Source organism: Trametes versicolor (genome assembly GCF_000271585.1).
Source record: "Trametes versicolor FP-101664 SS1 unplaced genomic scaffold TRAVEscaffold_5, whole genome shotgun sequence".
Classification (NCBI taxonomy): domain Eukaryota; kingdom Fungi; phylum Basidiomycota; class Agaricomycetes; order Polyporales; family Polyporaceae; genus Trametes; species Trametes versicolor.
In genome coordinates, this window is record NW_007360325.1 from 688854 (window position 1) to 709556 (window position 20703).

Consider the following 20703-nt stretch of genomic DNA (forward strand, 5'->3'; position numbering starts at 1 on the left):
TGGCCGACTAAGTATGTCACCCCCTAGGGGCCCAGTTAGGCGCCGACCCTAGGCTAGGGTTAGCCCTGCTCCCCGCCCGATTTTGCCACTGTGCAAAGTAGGCGCCGACTAAGCGCCCCGCTCCATAGCAGTAGGGACTGACGCGGTGGCGACGCGTGGGGGAGACGCACGGGGGGAGAAGGATAGCGCGACATTAGGTGCGCCGGGCGTTGTTCTGCCGGAGGGTGTGGTCGTGAAGGAGGAGGGTGTGTGAGGGCTCGGATCGCGATCTGGCTGCCATAATGCAATCTCGACCTCATCGCTGTTTCTTGGCTCAGGCTTGGGTGCGTCGTTCGCAGTGTGCGGTGTAGGATGCGTGTGTAGCTGGATGAGAGCTCTGACCGTCTTTCGCCAGCCAGAGAGCGCGAGCGAGCTGGCCGCGAGTGGCCGGGCGCGCGCGGAGATTGAGGGCAATTATGAGGGCAAGATCTGTCATCTGCGATGTTTACCTCCGGAGCCGAAAGCGGACAGGGATCAGCGGGAGTTCGTTCTTCCGTCGATCCCTGGACGGGCGGAGGCTCGGGGCAGCTGCTGCGTGGGCCCTCGGTCTGGGTGGACAACGGCGAGCGAATTTGGTGCACAGGGCCCCATCACGCTGCCCACATGTCGCACGAAGAGCCCGGCGCTCGCGTCTTCCTCCAGCCTTCTTCTCTCCCCCACCCCTCGCGTCCTCGCTGCGCGCAGCCTGAATTCACCCCTCAGACTCCCCGCGGCTCGAGACCCCACTGTCCTTACGCTTTCTTGCCGCGCTCACCCCGTCTCTCGTTCTCTAACCCCGGAATTGGGACAATATGGAGTCTTTCAACAAGGACAACACGTTCGGCGCGGCCTTTGCTGGCTTCGCCGCCTCCAGCATGTACGCGCCGCCCCCGCACGGCTCGCGAACCCTTCCTGACTTTGGCGTGCTCGTGCAGCTGCCTTGGCGTCCTCAGCACACAGGCGTACACATACTTCAAGCGGTACCCGCTCGACAAGCCGTTCTACAAAGCATTGGTACGCGCCGCCAAGCCCGTCGCCTATCCCGCGCGAACGCTCGCTAACCGCTCTCGCTCCGCGACGTGCAGGTCGTCGGTCTCTGGTGCGCTTCGCGAGGCGGTTGTGGACTCCTGTGGGCGCTGACGTCGGGCGAAGGTTGATCGAACTCGCGGATCAAGCCCTCATCTCGCACGCCGTCTACAGCTACCTCGTAACGTGCGTCTGCTCTTGCTCGCCATCATGGCATTGCCTGACCCTGTATGCACAGCAACTGGGGGATTGTCACGATCCTCGTAGCGAAACCTATATGGTCCCTCATCGTGAGTGTTTCTACCGCGTATGTCGGGATAGGCGCTCATGCATTTGCGTAGCTACAAATCACGTTCGGAGTGAGTGAGCTGATCTGAATGTGAGAAGTGTTCGCTCATGCACTGCGGAATTCTCAGGTCGTAACAGGAACCATCGTTAAAATGTGAGTGATCCCCGCGTTGTCTCCCCGGATGACCTTCAATGCTCACGCGACCTATAGCAACTTCGCGCTACGCGTATGGCGCTGTAAGCTGTTGCACCCTACCCTGGAGTCTGCGAAGCCTTCTCACATTTGATCTCTAGTCAGCAACCAGAATGTTCTGGTCACAGGCCTCATCGTAAGCTCGTTTCTTGTGCATCCCATCAGCTCGACATCTGAACTTGTTTGTAGTTCCTGTTGACTTTCGGCGAATTGGGTACGTTCCTTACAACACTGCGCAACTCCACACACGCTGATTGCCTCTCCGGTATTCTAGCTGTTGCATCCAGTGAGTTGCCTCTGCACCGATTTTGATTGATGCACAGTGCCTGATCGTGCCGTACCTCGATGCTTAAAAGTCTACACCGTCAAAGCGTGCGTCATGTCCCTCTCTCGTGGAACCTGCACGTCCCTGACTTCGCATGCAGCTTCCGGTTGGACAGTCTATCACACCTCGCAGATATGAAGATCATCGGCACCTTGTCCCTTGGCATAGGCATGGCCACAGACGTCGTCATCGCCGCCTCGCTTTCCTTCTTCCTCTGGAACCTGCGGACAGGCCACAGGAAGTGCGCGTCATTGACTTTATTCACCTCGCGGTCCGCAGATTTTGACCGCTTGTTGCAGAGATGACTCTGCGGTTAACTCGTTGATTTTCTACGCCGTCAGCACAGGCGGCCTGACGAGGTACGAAGGCACAATATCATGCCGTACGCAGTGCTAACCGGAGGGGAATATAGTGTGATCAGTCTGACTACTCTGATTCTGGTGAGTCTACATAGTGATTGCGGTGAATGCACGCCAATGCTGATGAGCACAGTATAACTTCATGCCCGGCAACTTCATCTTCATGGCGTTCTACTTTGTCCTGAGCAAAGGTAGGCTCCGCGGGGCTACCTCAATGTTGCCAGTCTAACATCTACTCGCCCGTAGTATACGCCAATTCCTTCCTCGCTGCGTGCGTCTTCCGTGACAATCTTTTGCAATCCATGCAGACGCTCACATGTAATTCAGGTTGAACACGCGCAGGATCAGCCGCGGCCGCGGTACAGATGCAGAGACCACCACGATGCCCACCTTCCTCATGGTCGGCAAGGTCACGCAGCGCACCGTCAACTTCGACGCAGACAACCAGTTGGTAAGTCTCTGTCCGACATTTCCACTATATTTCTTGCTGAGTTAGCTGCAGCAATCAAACATGTCACCAACGAAGGTCGACAAGAGTCATCTTACCCACGTACGTCCCTGTTCTCTCGCGCCGTATCTCATGGCCCTCGCTGACACCCCGCACAGAATGCCAGCTACGCAGAAGCATGGTAAAACGCTCGCGCACAAGCTACCCCCTGTACCACTAGATCGTGCGCTCCCCTCCCATCCCATCCCATTCCCCGGTCCCCGTCCCCGCATAGGCCCCGTATAATCGCTGTCAGCCACCCGCCTGTTGTTTCCGGGGGCCTGCGCGTGCGGGGCGTATTCTCGCGGGCGGCCCCCCGCACGGCGCGCGCCCTCTCGTTGTATCTTTACTACCTCTCGCTGTGCGGTGCATGGGCTCTTGATCTCGTTCTTGTTTACATTTACCCCGGCTGTGTCCATACCTGTACTGTCGCTGATATTCGATCTCTGTTTTGGTTCGCTGTTTGCAGGGGGGCTTTCGGATTGCTGGGTATGTGGACTAGGGGACGCGCTTCAAATGGGTTTTATGAAATCCGAAAGCTACACCAGGTCGCCTGAGGCCGACCGTCTCTCTGTATAGCTTCGGGAGTAGGTGCCATATCACATACGACTGCCACGCGCGAGTCAGACGTATCTGGTACGTAACGTTCGATGTCGCCGGCACAGCCCCCAGGGTGCACGACTGCACTCCCGGATCTACTTACATTGATACCATCGTCCTCCCGGTGACCCGTTCCACAGACGTTTGCACCCGGTATGGGTCCCAATTCGCCAACCCTCAGCTCCTTGCCTCCAGAGATTGTCACGCGCATATGCCAGATCCACTTGTTGGACTGGTACAAGTCTCGACAGTCTGATCTACGCTGCGACCTGACAGCCTTGGCTCTCACCTGCCGTTCTCTCACCGATGTTGTCTTTGATACGCTCTGGAGCTCGCTTTCCTCAGTAGCACCACTACTGCGCACCCTGCTCGAGGATTTATGCACCACCGCTCCGTTCATCCATCCGCCCTCGCACGGTAATTATAATGCGCCTGGCATCCAGGGGACACAGCTCGTGAGTGCTCCCCAAGCTCTGAGCACTTTCGTTGAAGCTAAATTGTTGCGCCTCCAGGTGATCCTGCGAGCTCCTGTACGACAAGACTTCGATCGTTTCGTCACATACGCGAGGCATGTCAAGAAGATTGGGCGCGATGTCCCCCAATATGACTTCCTCACCGATGAACTGCGGCCCTCTGGCATGGGTGAATATACTCTGCACTCCTTTCACCGCATCCCTTCCGCGGTGTGGGACTTCCTGTCCGAGTTCGCGCCCAAGCCGCTCCTCCCCAACGTGCAATTTCTCCACCATTGGGAATGGGAAGTGCAATATGGTATCGACTACCGGGAAACCATCTTTCACCCTGCCGACGTTCTTTTCGGGCCTAACTTGAAGGAGGCAGAGATCCACTGCACAAACCCGCACGCGCCTCCCGAGCACCTCACAGACCTGGTTCGCACCCTGTCCGGTTCCGCTACTTCCCTGGAGCATCTCAGAGTAGAGGCCGACTCGCAATTTGCCAGCCGTCCGGACAGCGGCTCTCTCCACGGTCCGGAGTTGCGCTGCTTCCACCAACTCACCAGCTTCGTCGGCAACACCGTGCGGGTTGCGCCAGACGCGCTCTTGGCTCTGGGCCGCCTGCCCCACCTGGAGCTGCTGCTGCTGCACGTTGATTCCGCAGAGTACACCTGGGACGCACTCACCCACGAAAGGTCCCCGGACGTCTTTCCGGCCCTGCAACAGCTTGTCCTGCACAAGATCAGCTTCGACTGGTGTACGGCATTCCTACGCGTGCTCTCGTGCGCGTCGCTCCGGGGGCTCTCCATCCGCTCCGAGCACCACGAACTGCCGCCCCCATTGCTCCTGGAGGAGCTCTGCATCGTGATCAGCGAGCTTCCTTCGGCCCACATCATTACCGGACTCTTCATCACCATCGGCGCCACCCAGTTCCAGTCCGAGCGCTACGACCTGAGCGAAACGTACTGGCCGGGAGACATCGCGCCTCTGTTCACCACCCTGTCCGCCCTGCAACGCCTCGACATCACCGGACAGTGCGTCACTATCATCGACGACCCCACGCTCGACAAGGTATCGCAGAAGTGTCCGGACATCGCAGAGCTCACGCTCGCGTGGGACCCCGAGGTACATCCAGGTTTCGACCACGAACGCTCCCGCGACGACGACGACTTCCCGTACGCGACGCCCTGCGGGCTCCTCCACCTCGCCCGGCGCTGCTCCCGCCTGACGAGACTCGCGCTCGCGGTCAACATGGGCCATCTTCCCCCGCCCTCTCGTACCGCTGGCGCCCGCCGCGGCGGGCTCGCGCATGCGCCACCGCTACATGTCTCGGGGCCGGCGGTCTCGCCGCTGCAGACATTCATCGCAACGGGGTCCCTGGTCGGCGACAAGGCGCGCACGGCGTCGATTCTCTCGCTGCTGTTCCCGCGCCTGGCCGAAATCTCGAACCGCCTCGCGATACAGGGCTGGTGGGACATCAGCCAGAACCACTCGCGGATCGTGCGGGTACGGACGCAGGAGAGGGCGTGTGCGGAGAGGGAGGGGAAGCGGATGAGGGAGCCGGATTTCAATGTCGAACTCGGACAGGTGTTTGGCCTGGGGGAGGAGCCTGTTTATGGATGACCATTCGCGCGTGCCCTGGCATTATTGAGATACACTATCGTCGTATTCCGGCAGTTGTCGGAGATGAAAGGGGGTGTTGGCGCACTGCACACCGGACAACGATATATGAACGAGGTAGCAAGTTCGAAAAACGTGGTGTGAGCGTTAATTCGTGCTAGTGCCGCCCATGGCCGGCCCATGGCCACCGGAGTCCGATCGCAGTGACGAGGTCGACAACCAGCTGGCAACTGCCATGCATTCCACCAGTGGAGCACCTCTGAAGGCCTCAAGCTCAAGAGCCACGCCCTCAAGCGAGCTCTCTTTTGACCTTTGTAAGAGCGTAGTGGAAAGTCAATCCACCGGTACAACTTTCGGAGGGGACTTGCAACAACTGCGTGCACAGATCTCGGTCGGACTCCGTGTCTGAGTCAGCCGTGTGTCTGGTGCGGGTATGTATGATGTTCAATGCACGGCCTGTCGCAGCCGCATTAGATGAATAAACTCACAGAGGTGATACTTCCGTCTCTCGACCCCACCCCCACAAACAATCACACCCAGGTATGGGCCCGAACTCGCCCACTCTCTTCTCTCTGCGTCCGGACACTATCCGTCGCATATGCCAGATCCTTTCGTTTGGCGATGATGGGGGTGGACGATCCACTGCGCGCCGTGATCTAACCTCTTTGGCTCTTACTTGCCATTTCCTCAGCGAGCCCGCTTTGGATACGCTCTGGCACACGCTCGACACGCTCGCTCCATTGCTGTGCACGCTGCCCCAGGATCTATGCACTACTGCCCCGTTCGTTTATTTAGCAACGAGCGGTCGTGAGTCTTTTACAAGGACTAAACTAGTGAGTGCTTCCTATGTTCTGAACCCTAGGCCTCTCGTTGTCGAACACTGAATTCTGGCTCCTCCAGGTGTTCCTGCGCGACCCGGTACAGGGAGACTTCGAGCGCTTCCTCACGTACTCCAAGCGTGTCAAGAAACTCGGGCGTGAACGTTTTCCGCGGGACCTCCTAACCGACGACCTATTGTCCTCCGCTGGCGCAGATAAAATGATGTTGGTCTCCTACCATCGTATCCCGCACGCGGTGTGGAAGGCCTTGTCCGCATTCGCACCCAAGCCACTCCTCCCCAACCTGCGGTCCCTATACCACTGGGAGCGCGGCGCGCAGCCTGGCGCCACTTACTATCCCACCGACTTCCACCCCGCCGACTTGCTCTTTGCGCCCGAGCTGAGGGAGGCGGACCTCTTCTTCAGAAGCCCGTACGGCGAATTCGGCCACGCCACGGACGTGGTGCGCACTCTGGCCGGTGTGGCGCCCGCCTTGGAGCGTCTCAACGTCGAGGTCAACTCCCAGCTCCCCTGCTCCTGGGACGCCGGCTCTCTCCGTTGTACGGAGTTGTGCCTCTTCACGCGGCTTACGAGCTTTACCGGGCGCACCGTGTGCATCTCTCCAGACGCACTCATGGTGCTAGGCAGTCTCCCCTGCCTGGAGTCGCTGCTGGTGCACATCTACGCAAAGGACTACTCCTGGGACACGCTGCCCCACGAAAGACGCGCCGACTTCTTCCCAGCCCTCCAAGAGCTCGTGCTGCACAAGATCGGCTTCGAGTGGTGCGCGTCGTTCCTGCGCGTGCTCGCCTCTTCGTCGCTGCGCGCGCTGTCCCTCCGATGCGAGCACCACGAACTCCCGCCTCCGCTGCTCCTGGAGGACCTCTGTACCGCGATCAGCGAACACCCCTCGTGCGGCGCCATCACCGACCTCCTCCTCATCATCGGGTATACGGAGTTCCAGCCCGGGCACGAGGACTTGGGCCTGAGCTCGACGTATTGGGACGGCCAGTACTCCGAGAGCGAACGGTATCGGTCTGCGAACATCGCCCCTCTGTTCACGGCTCTGTTCGCCTTGCGGCGCCTCGTCATCAAAGGGGCGTGCATCACCATCATCGACGACGCGATGCTTGACACCATAGCACAGCGCTGCCCGGACATCGTCGAGCTCGTCCTTGGGTGGGACCCTGACGTAGAGCTGCGCCCCGAGGACGAGCGCTCGCCCGAAGACGACGACTTCCCGCTGGTGACGCCCTCCGCGCTCCTCCGCCTCGCACGCCGCTGCCCGCGCCTGCACACCCTCGCACTCGCCGCCAACATGGGCTGGCACCCGCCCTCCGACAGCGGGCTCCCTCCCGCGCCCCCGCTGCACCTCCTGGGGCCTGCGGCGCCGCAGCTGCGCAAGTTCGATGTGACGGGGTCCCTGTTCTGCGACGGGGTGTGCGCGGCCTCGGTGCTCTCTTTGCTGTTCCCGCGGCTTTCTGTGCTCTCGGGCCGGTTTGCGGACGAGGAGGACGGGTTGGCTGTGCCTGAGCTGTACTCGCATTCAGCGCGGATACGGGCGCAGGAGAGGGCGTGTGCGGCGCGGGCGGGAAAGCGGCTGAGGGAGCCGGACTTGAGTGTAGGGCTTGAACGGGTGTGTGGGGTCGTGGCAGCACCTCCCTACGAGGTTCCTTGATCAGAGGGTGTATGAGTTTGTCGGGATACGCCGCTGGTATTGGCATGTATGTGCATAATTGCGGCTCTTGAACGCTTGGGCGAGCATTACGATTTTGGTTTGTGGTTATCGTTGTCGTACATCCAGTGATATACGAGCATTAATTGCTGGTATTACAGGCATTTTGTGGTCTAAGGGGGTATTTACCCTGATGTATTGAGTACTAGTATGGCTTTACATCCACGCCTATAGTAACGCGAGCTTGTAAGTCAATATATATTATATCCCGAGCGACGCGTTGAGGCGCGTCGTTACCGATGGCACGTGACCGCGTTTCGCTAGCCGCCGCGCGTCCTTCCGCAAGCGTCTCTTTCTTCTCGACCACCATGTGCATGCGATGTACGTTCTCGTCTGCAGCTCTTTGAGCTTAACCAAATTTTGCCAGTGTACAGGGATACAGCTAGAAGCTTGCTTCGCCCTCTGCCGTCACTAGCATGCGTCAGTACCTCCGCCTGGACTTCGACTAGCGCACGACACCCGTCGCTTCTCCTCAGTACGCGACGCGCGTCGCCCGCGAAGGACTCGTGTCGACGTATCGCGCTAGATTTGTGTCCAAAGCTTCGGCCGGCTCCCTCTAAATTTCACTGCCATAGACATCAAACTGTGATATCATCCTGATTTATCTGGCGCGTATCACCACACGCTTTCAAAGATATGAAGTGATCGTATTTTCCTTCACATTTTGGATATGACGCTCGTGTATCTCGCAGACGACTCAACTTAAGCGAGCCTCTCCACCACTCGCAGCCGCCAGCATCATATCATAACACGACAAAAGAATGTATTTCACGTCCAACAAGAGTGAGTCGGTAGCGTATCGGAGAATCCGTGCAAACTGTCCCGACCCAAGACTAAGTACCTCAGCAGTGCTATAATAGCGTCGTCGTAATGCTATACGTCCGTCGCAGCAGCAGAAGCAGGAACAAAGGGAGCACAGCTACGCTCTTACAAGTTGTGCCCGGGGATGATGACGTCGGCGATGTCGGTGGGGAGGCTGGGGAGCGCGGACGAGGCGGAGCTGCTGGCGGCGGCGGCGGTCGAGTTCGTGATGGTGAACTTCGGGGAGGTGTTGCCCGAGTCGCCGAAGACTGTTGAATACGAGGTGAGCATGGTGAATGAGGTGATGGGGATGGTGTACGTACGGACGACGACGTAGTCGCTGCGCTGGGGCACAGCGGGGACTGACACCTCGATGGTACCGGCGGTGATAGGGAAGCCCGACGCAAGAGCGTTCGCTGCACATCATCGCGATATCAGAAAACTGCCATATCATTATGGATGCTCCACGTACCAGTGTCGAGGTGCTCGTTGCCAGTCGCGTCGCCCTCCTCGACGTAGCCGAGAAGGATGAGCCCAGTCTGGTTGCGCGCCTCCGCTGGGATAGCGGAGGTGTCCCAGGTGATCGTCTGCGTCGACCCCGCGGGCCACACGTCGCCCGCAGTGGGCGCGGTGACCTGCGGGCGGAACACGATGTCGACCTTGCCGCCTGAGAAGGTGGCGGGCGCGGCAGAGACCGCGGAGGCGGCGACGGCGAGGGCCGCGAAGAGAGTAGTGAGCTTAGTGGAGAACATGGCGAGCGGGTGGTATCGTAAGCGTGCGACGGCGAAAGGACAGGACAGGTAAGGGAGTCGGACGGGGCGTGAATGGGGACAGTGCAACGGGGTGCGATGGGGGGGAGTGCGCTGCCTCCTCGGCGGGGGGTTCATATACCTCCCTCGGCTACCCGCGAGAAGCCCTTCTAGCGCCGATTCGTGGGGTGAGGCGCGGACATGGGTGCGCGGCAGGCGGCGGGCGGCGAATGTTGTATCTGTTTACCAAGGATCGTCGGCTACCGGGTGCGAATTTCATGCTGCCCGACGCGGCTTTTAGACGAGATGACGCGGGCTTCCCTGCATCCTGCGCGTAAGTTCGGGCAATCTGGGATGTAGAATGAACCGCACGCACTCACGTGTTTCCCATGATTGGCCACTTGCCTCCCTTGTAGGTATCGCTGCACCGCCGACGTCCATGTGCGGCGGGAGGCGGCAGACGGGCTCTGTGGCGGATCTGCGCGGCTTGAGTGCGTCGGGTGACGTGCGTTCGTGCGCAAGGGAGGCGGGCGATGTGGATCTCGGATGCGTTGAGCTCGGATAGAGCGGTGGCGGTGCCAAATGGGCACGAGTGAGACCACTTTGACGACAGGACCCCCGTCGCGACGAGCAACCCCGGGGGACGTGAAACGTTGCAAAAAACGGACATCAGGGCTTCTGAGATGCGGAACAGCGTGATGTATACAGTGCAAGACATTGGATTGCGCATAACGAGAGGAGCATACGGAACATATCGAGGGCGAGCGAGCGCGCTACTATTCTACAAAGTTTAAGAGTCTTGGGGTGCTTGTAACTATGGAACTATGGACAAGTGATGTGGTATGTGACATGAGTGAGTGGGTAGATGCAGTGCGAGTAGAGTAGAGTGGACGGGTCTTACAGTCAGGCCTATGTATGCAGAACAAAAACACCGGGAGACCGCGACAAGAAACGGGGGACAAAAACATACTACTCCCGAACCGAAGGCGAAGGGAGATGCAATCGCTGCGCGCGTGGAGCATCATAGATCGCTCCCATGCGCGGAGAAAGAAGAGAACTCGGACGCTGAGCGCGCGCGGAGGTTCAGTGGGGTCAGCCGCGACGGCTGCTCCGACTCGCTGCCCAGCCGCGCCATCTTGCGCACGACGCGCTGGCTGGACGGGCTGTTCGACATGTTCGAGTCGTCGCTCGGCGGGTCCGAGTTGAAGTCGACGTGCTGAACGCGGCGGATGGCCGGTGAGACAAGGCGGTGGGGTGTCACTTGTCCTATGGCCAGATGGGGCTCATCATCGGAGGGCGGGAGCTCGCATAGCTTGCTAGGTGAGGCAAGCATGATAGAGTCGTCTGTTGGGCATGAAAATATCAGCGACGGTTGCGCAGGTTATTCCCGTTTTGAGACACTCACCACTGCCAAAGAGCTGGGCGTCCTGCAGAGACCGGGACGGAGAGGACATCGGCTCCGACGCCGCCTCCTCACGCAGCTGATGTGCGCGTCCCATACGCCGTTTCTTGGGGGTGTACGGGAGCCTCTGGAACTCGGCCTCCTTGCCCAGAAGCTTCGTCGCCGAACGCGTGCGGCGCAACGCGGGAGACTTCGGCTCGCTCGCGGGGGTGCCGCTGTCAAGTGACAGAGATGTACCACGTAAATCGGCGCTGAAGCGACGCTTCGCCCGCAGCACTTCGGCCACCGAAGGGACGACGACCGCATCCAGGAACGAGCCCTTGCGCTTGCGCGAGCCCGAAGCTACAGGTTGGATGATCTCCTCGGAGTCGGATGCTGAGGACGAAGACTCGTCCTCCTCGAAGACGGGCTTGTCGTCGGTAGAAGCAGATGGCGCAGGCCGTTCTGACGTCGACTCCCTGGGGACGTTGGAAGCGTCGTGCATGACCATTTGGACCTGGACAGCGTTCGAAAACGCTGGTGGAGGCGCAAGTAGCGAAGCATCGAGTCTGCCCTTCTTGTACACCTTCTCCGCGAGATCCGCGTCTTCGAACTCGTCCCCGCGAGGCCGCTTTCCTAGAATCGACTCCAGCAGCAAAGGCGAACGCATGGCAAGACGTTCTGTGACCGTCGCGATACGCAGGGAGGGAGACATGTTCTCTTTGTTCCGGCTGGCCTGTGAGCGAGCCGAACCCGTACCGTCTGCTTTCGCTGGCGAACGCTTGGGAGTGGTCGGGGCGCGGATTGGAGAGGAGGCGGGAGAAGCATTGACGAACATCGCATCTTCGATAGACCTGACGGACCGCAAGGAGGCGTGGGGCCGCTGTGTACGAGGGCTCGACTTCGGAGTGGAAGGTGCCAGCGGCAGGGAGGGCTCGGGGGATGAGAAGCGGGGGAACACAGCAGGCCTGAGCAATGGAGCTGCAGAGAGGCGGGACAGGGTTCCAGGCGAAGGCAACTCGACAGATCCTTCGTCGTCGCTATCAAAGGATTTCTCCGAATCTTCACCAGTAGCGACTTCCTGCTGTGCGGTAGGCTCATAGCATGGGCTGGCACAATCTTCGTCGAGAGCAGTGAGGTTCTCGACGCTGGCTTCGTCCTCCTGCTCTCGTGCGACCGCCTCCAAGCACCGTACGATCTGCTCGGGCCACCCGGATGAGGGTTCCGGCATGGACGCGAACGTCTCCTGCCAGAAGTCCGAGAATGCCTCGACAACGCCGGCATGCTTGTCTTGCCGGCCGCGGAACGGTGCCTCCAGGATGGGCGCGAGAGCTTCCAGGTGGTATGCGTTCTTCTCCAACGCTTGGAAGCTCACGAGCACTGTCTGGTACAATGGCAGGATCTGCGCGGGAAGTTAGTAGGGCGAAGTACGCAGTGATATGTCGGGTACGTACATCTGACGAGTACTCGTCCGCCGTGCAGACATCGAAGTCGTCCGCGATCCAAGTGCACAGGCCTTCCAAGAGCAGCTGGAGGGCCGAGAAGCACAGCTCGTGTGGGCAAGCGTCGATAACGCGCGTGAGAGAGCGAATGAGCCACATGCACATGACCTTGTGCCGCGGGGCAGGCGGGTACGCCGCATGGAGGGTGTCGCTGGTGAAGTCAAGCAGCTCGCTCGGGACCTCACGAGCCTCGGCGACCTCGAAGTTGGACAGCAACAGGTCGGCGACACGCACGGAGGACGCCTCCCCGGGGGCCTGGCCGGCGGCGATGGCGCCTGCGATGTGGTCGATGAGCGCCGGAGCGTCGACGCCGCAGTCGAGGGCAGCGTCGATGGAACGCTTGAGGAACGCCTCCCAAGCGATGAGGTCCTCGCTTGCGAGCTCCCAGCCGCTCGTCTCGATGAAGGGGACACTGAGAAGGACGATCGCCGCCTCCCAGCTCTTGCTGTCCTCCCACCGGTCCACGAAGACTTGCCACACAGCGGCGCGGACGTCGACACACCACTCCGAGTTCCGGTGACCGTTGCTGGGCTTCCCGAGGGTGTTGGCCCAGAACGCCTGGAGAACGCTGATATCGCATGCAAGAGTGGCGTCGGCGCAGATAGAGGCCCACTGTTCGCGCACTTCGTCCGAACATTGCACGTCGCCGACAAGAAGCGCTTCGTTGGTGTTGAGGAACTTCGCAATCGATTCTGCGAGGCTCGCGAAGACGTCATCAGGGAAGACCGCGTGCGCGATCGTGAACAGGTCTCGGACGAGGAAGAGCTTGACGGCGTAGTTCCATCGCGACTCCGGCAGAGGTTTCTTAGCGGCCTTGTTCTTCGTCCGAGTGCTGGTCGGCTTGATGGGCGATGTGGGAACGTGCTCGCCGAAGTCCTCCTTGCTGAGCGTAAAGTCGAAGGAGTCATCCTCCAGGACCTCGACCAAGACATCTCGCGTTCGCGCAGCGAGTTCCACCAGACCTTGGTGGTCATCGGCATCTGTCATCACGTCAACCTAAATGCTGCACAACTATGGTTTGGAAGAAGACATACCAAGGAGAGGGCCGGCATGACTCTTGAGGAGGTTGAACCAGATTTCCCTGATCTCGGTCTGCGGAGAGATCGTTAGCCCGGACGTCAACAACAAGAATGAATTCTCGACGTACCGGAATCTCCTCACTGCCCCACTGCAACCGCAAGACGGCCAGGCCATCTTTCCAGACAGCCAGGAACTCGTCCCACATCCCGTCCATCCCGATCTCCTCATAGGTAAGCATGCGGATGTCCGAAATCTGCGGACATTGCTCCAGCAAGCCTTTCACAACCGTGCTCAGAACCTTCCACTCCGTAGTCAGGAGGCCCGGGTTGGTCGAGAAAAGTCCCGGTGCGAGCAGTTTGTGGTGATCCCACTCCGGCTCCAGGTGCTGCTGACGCGACGCGACGACCCCGAGCAGGTGCCGCGCGATGTCCATCGCGTCCTTGCATGTGTGGCCGCCCTTCTTGCTCATGGCGCGTAGAATCCGCAAAGCCCCTCGCACATGAATCTCCTCGGTGATCTCCTGCCCAAGCAGGGCTCCGACAGAGCCGACACCGGCGCCCATATCCACTACCCCGGCGAAGTACTTGAAGCTGGCACGTAACGCGTCGTCGTGCTTTCGGCGCTCTTCCATCAAGTCGTCCTCGGTCGCGGAGTCCTCGGCCTCGTCGTCGGTGTCCGTCGTGATGGTCAACTTCACGTGAGGGGGCCTGAAATACGCCCAAGTCATAGCCCGCCACGCGAGGCATCCCAGCCCCCGCACCGAACTTTTCGGATGACGCATCCCAAGCGAGAACAACGCCATGACGACGCGTGTCAGTTCCCCATGAAGATAGACAGTCGGTCCGAGCAAGACAATGAGGTGTGCAAGGACGGTGAAAGCCCACACTGGACCTTGAGCGGCGTGTTTCGGTTCCAGCCCTTGCAGTGTGGTGCGGAGGGTGCGAACCAGCAGCGAATCCTTCGACGGACTTGCGAGTGCCCCCCGTTTGGCTGGAGACATGGGTCCACTAACGTCGACTTGCTTGACTAGCCGCGCGGCCACGGCGGTAGAGATGCGGGTATGTACCTCGCTTGGGGGAAGGGAGGCGACAGCGAGCGCAAAGCCACCCAAAGCATGGCATGCTTGAGTGCGGATAGGTAACGTTGGTGCAAGGAGGTTCGATAATATCGCCGGCAGCAAGGGTGCGAATGTGGGGACGAAGATGGCCGGTTGGTACAGCGAGAGGTCGTGGACGGCCTGACACAGATCAAAGTAAGCGCATATATTCAGTGCTCTCGCTCTGCACGTACCTTAAGACCGTCACCAATCGAACCCTTCTTGCCCTCCTTCCCAAGTTCACCTTCAATGCCACGACGGAGAGCGTATGCGATCCGGTCCTTAGCTGGTTCAAGGACTTCTGCGGGAAGTCGTTGCGCCTGGATGAGCCAGATGGCTAAAGAACAGGTTTTGCGAGCGTTTGGAGTAGGAAGCTCGTTTGCCAGAGGAATTGCGAGGACTTGAGTTAGAATATATCCGAGTTCGTCATCTGTAGTTCCAGACAAACAAGGACGCGTCCGGTGCAAGATAATTCGTGAGCTATTGGTTGGGAAGCGAGCGCCCGTCACGTACCGGTGAACAATTGGTAGAGCGCTGGTACGGTGGAGACCAGAATGAGCAACTTTAGCACTGCTTGGCAAACCCCACACAGGTCGCGGGCACGCTTGACTTGCTCCTCAGACATGCCGTGCTTCTTCTTCGGGCTGTCTCTGGGAGAGGGTAGCGTGCTGGGTTCGCCCCGTGGCGATTCGATCGAGTCTGTCGAAGATGCGGCTTCTTCCACGGGGTCGACGAATACGTGACGGATGTCCCGTACCATTGCTTCCACGAATAGGTCGCGTTGCTTCCTGAGGGGTTGGAAAAGTGGCCAAGACGCGTCTGCATCCGTGTTTTCCGTGACGCATGCTCTTAGACGCGCTGTTAAAACGAAGTAGGCCTCAATCAAGTCGCGTAACGACGCGTCCGGGGCAAGGATTCGCGATACTGGGCCGTCCAAATAGTGTAGGTCGGTGAGAGGATCTGATGGCTCGGGGGTTCCTTCCTTCGCGTTTTCGTCCGCTCGGAGCGTAGTGGGATAGACTGGCTTCTTCAGGATCGACCTGGATGGACCCGCCCTCGACACGGTAGATCGGGCAGATAGTGTGCGGGGTGGACTGGATGTTATAGGGTGGTACTCGGCGGTCTCACACCAGGAGACGCGTGAAAAGCGGGGAGCCCGATTCTCCTTCTCTTCCCGGTGGGACGTGCCGGGGGGTGTAGGGAGGCTCATTGTCGCGTAGTTTTCGAGAGTTGGTCGCGTGCGGCCCGCGGGGAGAGATGCGGACGGTCGACGGCGACGACGACGAGGGATGGGAGAGACGAGAGGACAGGTGCCGGGCGTGGCTTGACGTACTGCCAAGCGCTCGCTCGCGCTTAATGAGTTGTTTAGACTTATTGACGCGTTTTTGTTGACGCGTCAGTCACGTGGGTCGTGTATGTGTGTCGACGCGTCGCGTCGGACTCGGTCGTCACCGTTCTCCTACGCTGGTGTGGCAGGCGCCCGGCATCTTCATCTTAGACTCCACCTCCTACCTCTTCTCTCCCTCCTCCGAACTTCTCCTAAGCTTGCTCCCACTGCACTTGTTATCGTGGCACCCTTCTTCTCTGCTGCTAAACATTCGTCAGTACCGAACTGCTAGTTGGTAGTCATGTCTGCAGCTGCGTTCCAGCAGCTTCCCCCGCACATCTGGGAGTACGTATGCCGTGAGCTTATTGGGCCGGAGGACGATATATGGAATACTCGTGAAAACCGCATAGGTTGTGGCACACTCGCTGCCCTCGCGAGGACGTGTAAGTCGCTTCATGGTCCCTCGTTGAATGTGCTGTGGCACACCATCCCCGATATCTTCGTCTTCTTCTACGCCCTGCCCCGCACTTGTTATCGGAGGGAACAGATCTATGACGGGCATTTCCACGAGGGGCACGAATACTTCGTAAGTTCCTTCATTGTACGTTCCCTCACGCTCACTCACTCTCCCGTGTCTCCAGAGCTTCAAAGAACCGGTACAACGCCTGGATCTTATCCGCTTCTTTGCCAATGCCCACCGCGTCCGAGCTGTGAAGGCGTATGTGTGGCACATTCCTTATGAGGTGTCCCGATATCAAGCCGCGCCGTCCGCATATGATTTCTTGTCCGAAGTCCTGCAGTCTCAACCGCTTCTGCCCAATGTACAGGTCGTCCAGCACTATGCGCTTGACTCAGAAGACTATCCCGAAATCTTGCGGTCCCTCCATATCCTCTTCGGCCCGCAGCTACATACCTTGCACATCCTGGGTCGCGCACTCGGACGGTTTCCTCCCCTCCCGGACAACCTACCTCTCCTCGACAAAGTCGACTCGGAGGACATGATCGCCAGCTTGTTCTCCAAGGTCAAAGACCTCTCTCCAGGACTTCGCGAGCTCAATGTACTTTTGGACCCATCTAGCCGTGTCATTGTTGCGGCCGTGTCGTCCATGATTTGCGGCTTGAGTCACCTCACTACCGTCGAGCTCTCGCCCGAACACTTTCCGATCACCCCACTAATGTTTGTCCACCTCGCACTTCTGCCTAATCTCCGTGTTCTCCGCTGCAGCTCTAACGACATGTTCTGGAAAGAGCATGACTTCGGACCCCTCCCCTACGCCCTACCCGGTCGCACCTTCCCCATGTTGCAGGTACTCAGGCTCACGGCACCCACTTTGCACTTGCCCGCTCAATTCCTGCGGTTCGTCATGTCGCCCACCTTCGCCGAATTCACAGTCACTGCGACCGCCAAAGTTCCGCGGCGCGAAATCCGGCCACTGTTCTCCGCCCTCGCCGCGCTTCCTTCGCGCGATACATTCCGTACGCTCTCCGTCAATGTCGAGAAGGTGGTGCGCAGCGACGAGCGCACAGACATCGCTCCCTCGCCGATCTGCAACAAGACGCTTTTCCCGCTCTGGGGCTTGCGCAATCTCCGCGATCTGTGTCTCGATATACACTGCCCATTCGACGTTGACGACGCCTTGCTGTGCAAGAGGAGCAGGTCCTGGTATTACATCACGCGCCTCTACCTGAACACCAGCGCCCCTTGGGGCGTTTACGGATGGGATGCGCCTGTCGAGGATCCTTCGGACAGTGTCAACACCTCCACCACACCGGCGGTCAATACCAGCGACGAGGCCGAGATGGGGGTAAACGGGGACGACGGACACCTCGGACACGCGAACGAAGACGGAGAGGCTGTCGAAGAAGACGCGGATGGAGCTGATGACACCCGCACGGGTCCCATGCCCGCAGGCTGGCGTAAACCGCGCGCGACGCTCCCCGGACTGGTACGCTTCATCGCCGACTGCCGCTACCTCGACAGCCTCGGCGTCGAAGTGAACGCAGACACCTCCTTCATCGTCGTGAGCCCACGCGCGCGCCGCCCTTGGCTCGGCCGCAAACCTTACCCCACTCTCAGCTGCCTCGCGCTGGGGCTGTCCCCCATCGACGACCCGTATGCCGTGGCGGCCTACCTGTCGCATGCGCTCCGCGACATCAAGGAGGTGGAGAGCTCTTGGCTGTCGCTCGAGCCGGATGTGCCTGAACACATCCAGCCGATCGAACGGGAGTGGTGGTCGTGGGCGCGCAAGCAGCGTGTCCGCTGGGAGATGGTCCCGGCCGTTCTCCCGTCCTTTGCGGGGATTCGCGTGCAGGAACACCGATGGAGGATACGTCGGATGAAGTTGGCGTGGTATGCGCGTTTGGCACAAGCTGGAGAGCTAATGTCGTAAATCTTAGGCGACTTCCGGGACGATGTAGGGAGACCCGACATTACGATCGGTAAAGCTGGGCCGCTTCTCATGTACTGAGTACTCGCAATTCCCTTCCAAAGCGTGTTCATGAATCATGATGACCACCTTGTACCAAGCCTACGGATACACACCATAATCAATGTCATATAGGACAATCTTGCAATCCAACAGAGTTGCGTCTTTCTGGCCGACGTTGACACGACGCGATCCCGCGCCTGTGTCACCTCATACATCGCCAGTCCGTCTCCCACATTCCCCTCTTTCACTCTCTACCCTCTCCTTCACTACTCCTCGCGCTTTCATCTGCGGGCCATCCGTTACAAGGCCAGACCTAGACATCGTTGAGAGATCGTAAAGGTCTCCGGCGACGTCACTTGGGCGCCTCCTCAAGCTGGTCTGCGCCACGCTGAATATGTGACGCTCGTGGCGCAAAGCTTGAGACGCACTCGAGACAGGCTCCAACCAGCCGCTTGCTTCGAGGTAAGGGGCGAATTCAAGTAGCGTAGACATATTTATTCCGACATAACTAGACCAGCGCTTACTACATACAAAAACATCACGTGCACACTCTCCCAACCTTAATTCCCCTTACCTCTCAGCAGTAGTGCTGGAAAATTACTATTACTTACGCCAGAGAGCGAGTAAGTAATGATACAAAGGAATACGATTACTTGCGAGGCCCGTAACCTAATGAAAGCGTAATGTAATCATATTGTAATGGTAAGGTAGTCATATGAAATGGTATCTATTGGTGTATAGAAATATGTTCGAGGTAGTTCACGTCGTCTCCGAAACCTCTCTTGAGCCACTCCTTCGTGATGACCGTCTTCGAGGCAGAATCCGCGCTGAGAGAAGAACGAGAGTCGGACAAAGTGTGTCGACAAGAGGAGAATAGGCGCTCGACCGCGATGCTGACACCAGGGATTGCAAGGACGTCGCGCGCAATGCGCGACAAGATCGGGAAGTCGGCCGTATGTTCCTGGGGATATACGTAGGTTCGTGAGCATGGTGAAGGATAGCAGGAAGTGCGCGGCGCGGACAGACCTTCCACCACTCGAGAGCGCCGTGCTCCTTTTTGCAAGGGTATGTGTCTCGGAAATAGGCGTCGAGCTCGGACAAAGACTCGAGGGCGGGATCGCCACTGTCCCCGGCCATATCCCCGCGCCCCGCTGCTACTGAGGCCCCAAACGCCGACTGATACTGCTCGTCAGGCGTTGGCTTGGGATGCTTAGAGTGCGCCGACTCTGTGGCGGCCTTCTCTGTATATTCCTTGAAGAGCTCCTCGAGCAGCCGACGCGCACGCACCGGGACAATCGGGTCCCATAGGTCGCGGTTTTCGAAGTATTTGATCCGTGTAAGCGGGTGAAGAACTAGTATAGAGCGTAATTAGTACAGTGCATCCATTGATTTTGAAGAATGAGGGAATACTAGTAGAGCTCACCGGCACCGATCAGGACATACTTGGACTGCAAGGCGATGTCCGTGTATGTCTCGAGCTTCTCGAGCGCCTTCTCACAGCCCATACGAAGCCGCGCCTCTTCGGGGCGGCGGAACTTCTGCTTGTAGGACTTGAGCTTCGTCTCGATATGCTTGTACAACGGCAGTGTCATCGGGATCGTCGGGACACCGCCCTTCGAGAGGAGATGGGTCACCTCGTTGAGCACCTTCAAGCAGAAGAACAGTCAGTAATCAGCACGGTATGGGTGCGCAATGAAAAGAGGTATACTGATAGTGTGTCCCGGACGGCGATAAGATGCTCCCAGTCTTGCGGGGAGAGATATAACCGTTTTTTCTTACGGGTAGCAGCCGCTTTCTTCTGGCCTGTGAGGCCCTTCTCCATCTGTTCAATCCATGCATTGATAGCCTATATATGCGCCGTCGTTTAGGGGCAGACTCCTTGACACATCGATACAAATAATCAACTCACCGGTCGGAGCAGTAATGCTCGCTCGATCTCAGCGTATGTTGTGTTCCATCGCACAGGCATGCTTCGGACGGGCACCAAATGCCGCACCGACTCATCGCAGAGCTGGCGAATGAGGCGGCGCATGCGTGCGCGGCGCACTTCAGAGCGTAGGATGTCGACCACGATTGTGTGGAGCTGTGAGAGCAGGTATCAGCCTGAGCTTGCGCGCTGACACGGCACGGCAAGAAAGCAAACCTTATCCACAACCGTGAGGATCTTGCCAGGCTTCTTCGGAGGCTTCTTCGACGCAGTAGTGCCTGCATTACCACCCGGGGCGGCTCCAAGCCCAAGAGGGTCGTCTTCTTCGTCATCTGAGGCACCTGAGGCATCGTCGTCGTCGTCGTCGTCCGTCGCATCGGAATCCATATCGCCAGACGGGTCCTCTTCGGCGGTCACGGAGACACGCCCCTCCTTCTCCGCACGCAGCTCCTCGAGTGCAATCTTGCTGTGCTGCTGAAAGTCCTCGTCCTGCTCTGGCTCATAAGCGAGAGGGTACTGTCGAGTGCTGAGGTAGAGGTCTTCTTCA

The 20703-nt window shown here is 58.9% G+C and overlaps 7 protein-coding genes across 7 annotated transcripts; 3 read left to right on the forward strand and 4 right to left on the reverse strand.

Moving 5' to 3' along the window:
• Positions 1-830: 830 nt before the first annotated feature.
• TRAVEDRAFT_46562 (uncharacterized protein) lies at positions 831-2842 on the forward strand (the record flags this gene model as incomplete). Its single annotated transcript, XM_008039162.1, has 20 exons — positions 831-895; positions 954-1032; positions 1104-1117; positions 1171-1230; positions 1283-1334; positions 1386-1403; positions 1461-1486; positions 1544-1569; positions 1627-1661; positions 1715-1739; positions 1800-1811; positions 1882-1897; positions 1951-2091; positions 2150-2209; positions 2263-2290; positions 2343-2400; positions 2456-2480; positions 2537-2660; positions 2712-2759; positions 2816-2842. The coding sequence occupies 20 exons, from the start codon at positions 831-833 to the stop codon at positions 2840-2842; spliced, it is 939 nt and encodes a 312-aa protein (XP_008037353.1).
• A 609-nt stretch (positions 2843-3451) lies between these two features.
• Positions 3452-5374, forward strand: TRAVEDRAFT_36718 (uncharacterized protein; the record flags this gene model as incomplete). The annotated part of the gene is made up of 2 exons (XM_008039085.1): positions 3452-3751; positions 3809-5374. The coding sequence occupies 2 exons, from the start codon at positions 3452-3454 to the stop codon at positions 5372-5374; spliced, it is 1866 nt and encodes a 621-aa protein (XP_008037276.1).
• A 3301-nt stretch (positions 5375-8675) lies between these two features.
• Positions 8676-9554, reverse strand: TRAVEDRAFT_28514 (uncharacterized protein). The gene is made up of 3 exons (XM_008039030.1): positions 9198-9554; positions 9049-9141; positions 8676-8994 (listed from the first exon to the last, which is right to left on the reverse strand). Exons 1-3 carry the CDS (start codon positions 9475-9477, stop codon positions 8852-8854), a joined length of 516 nt encoding a protein of 171 aa, XP_008037221.1. The 5' UTR covers positions 9478-9554; the 3' UTR covers positions 8676-8851.
• A 766-nt stretch (positions 9555-10320) lies between these two features.
• TRAVEDRAFT_166567 (uncharacterized protein) lies at positions 10321-15683 on the reverse strand (the record flags this gene model as incomplete). The annotated part of the gene is made up of 8 exons (XM_008039503.1): positions 10321-10818; positions 10880-11330; positions 11379-12257; positions 12310-13337; positions 13392-13449; positions 13505-14614; positions 14668-14903; positions 14987-15683. The coding sequence occupies 8 exons, from the start codon at positions 15681-15683 to the stop codon at positions 10496-10498; spliced, it is 4782 nt and encodes a 1593-aa protein (XP_008037694.1). The 3' UTR covers positions 10321-10495.
• Positions 15684-16101: 418 nt separating this feature from the next.
• On the forward strand, positions 16102-18243 carry TRAVEDRAFT_46566 (uncharacterized protein; the record flags this gene model as incomplete). Its single annotated transcript, XM_008039163.1, has 3 exons — positions 16102-16386; positions 16442-18150; positions 18219-18243. The coding sequence occupies 3 exons, from the start codon at positions 16102-16104 to the stop codon at positions 18241-18243; spliced, it is 2019 nt and encodes a 672-aa protein (XP_008037354.1).
• Positions 18244-18956: 713 nt separating this feature from the next.
• TRAVEDRAFT_121626 (uncharacterized protein) lies at positions 18957-19193 on the reverse strand (the record flags this gene model as incomplete). Its single annotated transcript, XM_008039504.1, has 1 exon — positions 18957-19193. A coding segment is annotated over one exon (237 nt), but the record flags the coding sequence as incomplete, so codon positions are not given.
• A 59-nt stretch (positions 19194-19252) lies between these two features.
• On the reverse strand, positions 19253-20198 carry TRAVEDRAFT_104808 (uncharacterized protein; the record flags this gene model as incomplete). Its single annotated transcript, XM_008039505.1, has 4 exons — positions 19253-19581; positions 19653-19875; positions 19938-20075; positions 20139-20198. Coding segments are annotated over 4 exons (750 nt in total), but the record flags the coding sequence as incomplete, so codon positions are not given.
• Between the last annotated feature and the right edge of the window lie 505 nt (positions 20199-20703).

Excerpts from the sequence above, each read along its gene's own strand:
- TRAVEDRAFT_28514 (XM_008039030.1), bottom strand. The coding sequence starts at position 9,477 with ATGTTCTCCACTAAGCTCACTACTCTCTTCGCGGCCCTCGCCGTCGCC. Across the intron at positions 9,142-9,197 it reads CAACGAGCACCTCGACACTG|CGAACGCTCTTGCGTCGGGC; the intron begins GTACGTGGAGCA and ends GATGATGTGCAG. Across the intron at positions 8,995-9,048 it reads CAGCGACTACGTCGTCGTCC|TCTTCGGCGACTCGGGCAAC; the intron begins GTACGTACACCA and ends CGTATTCAACAG.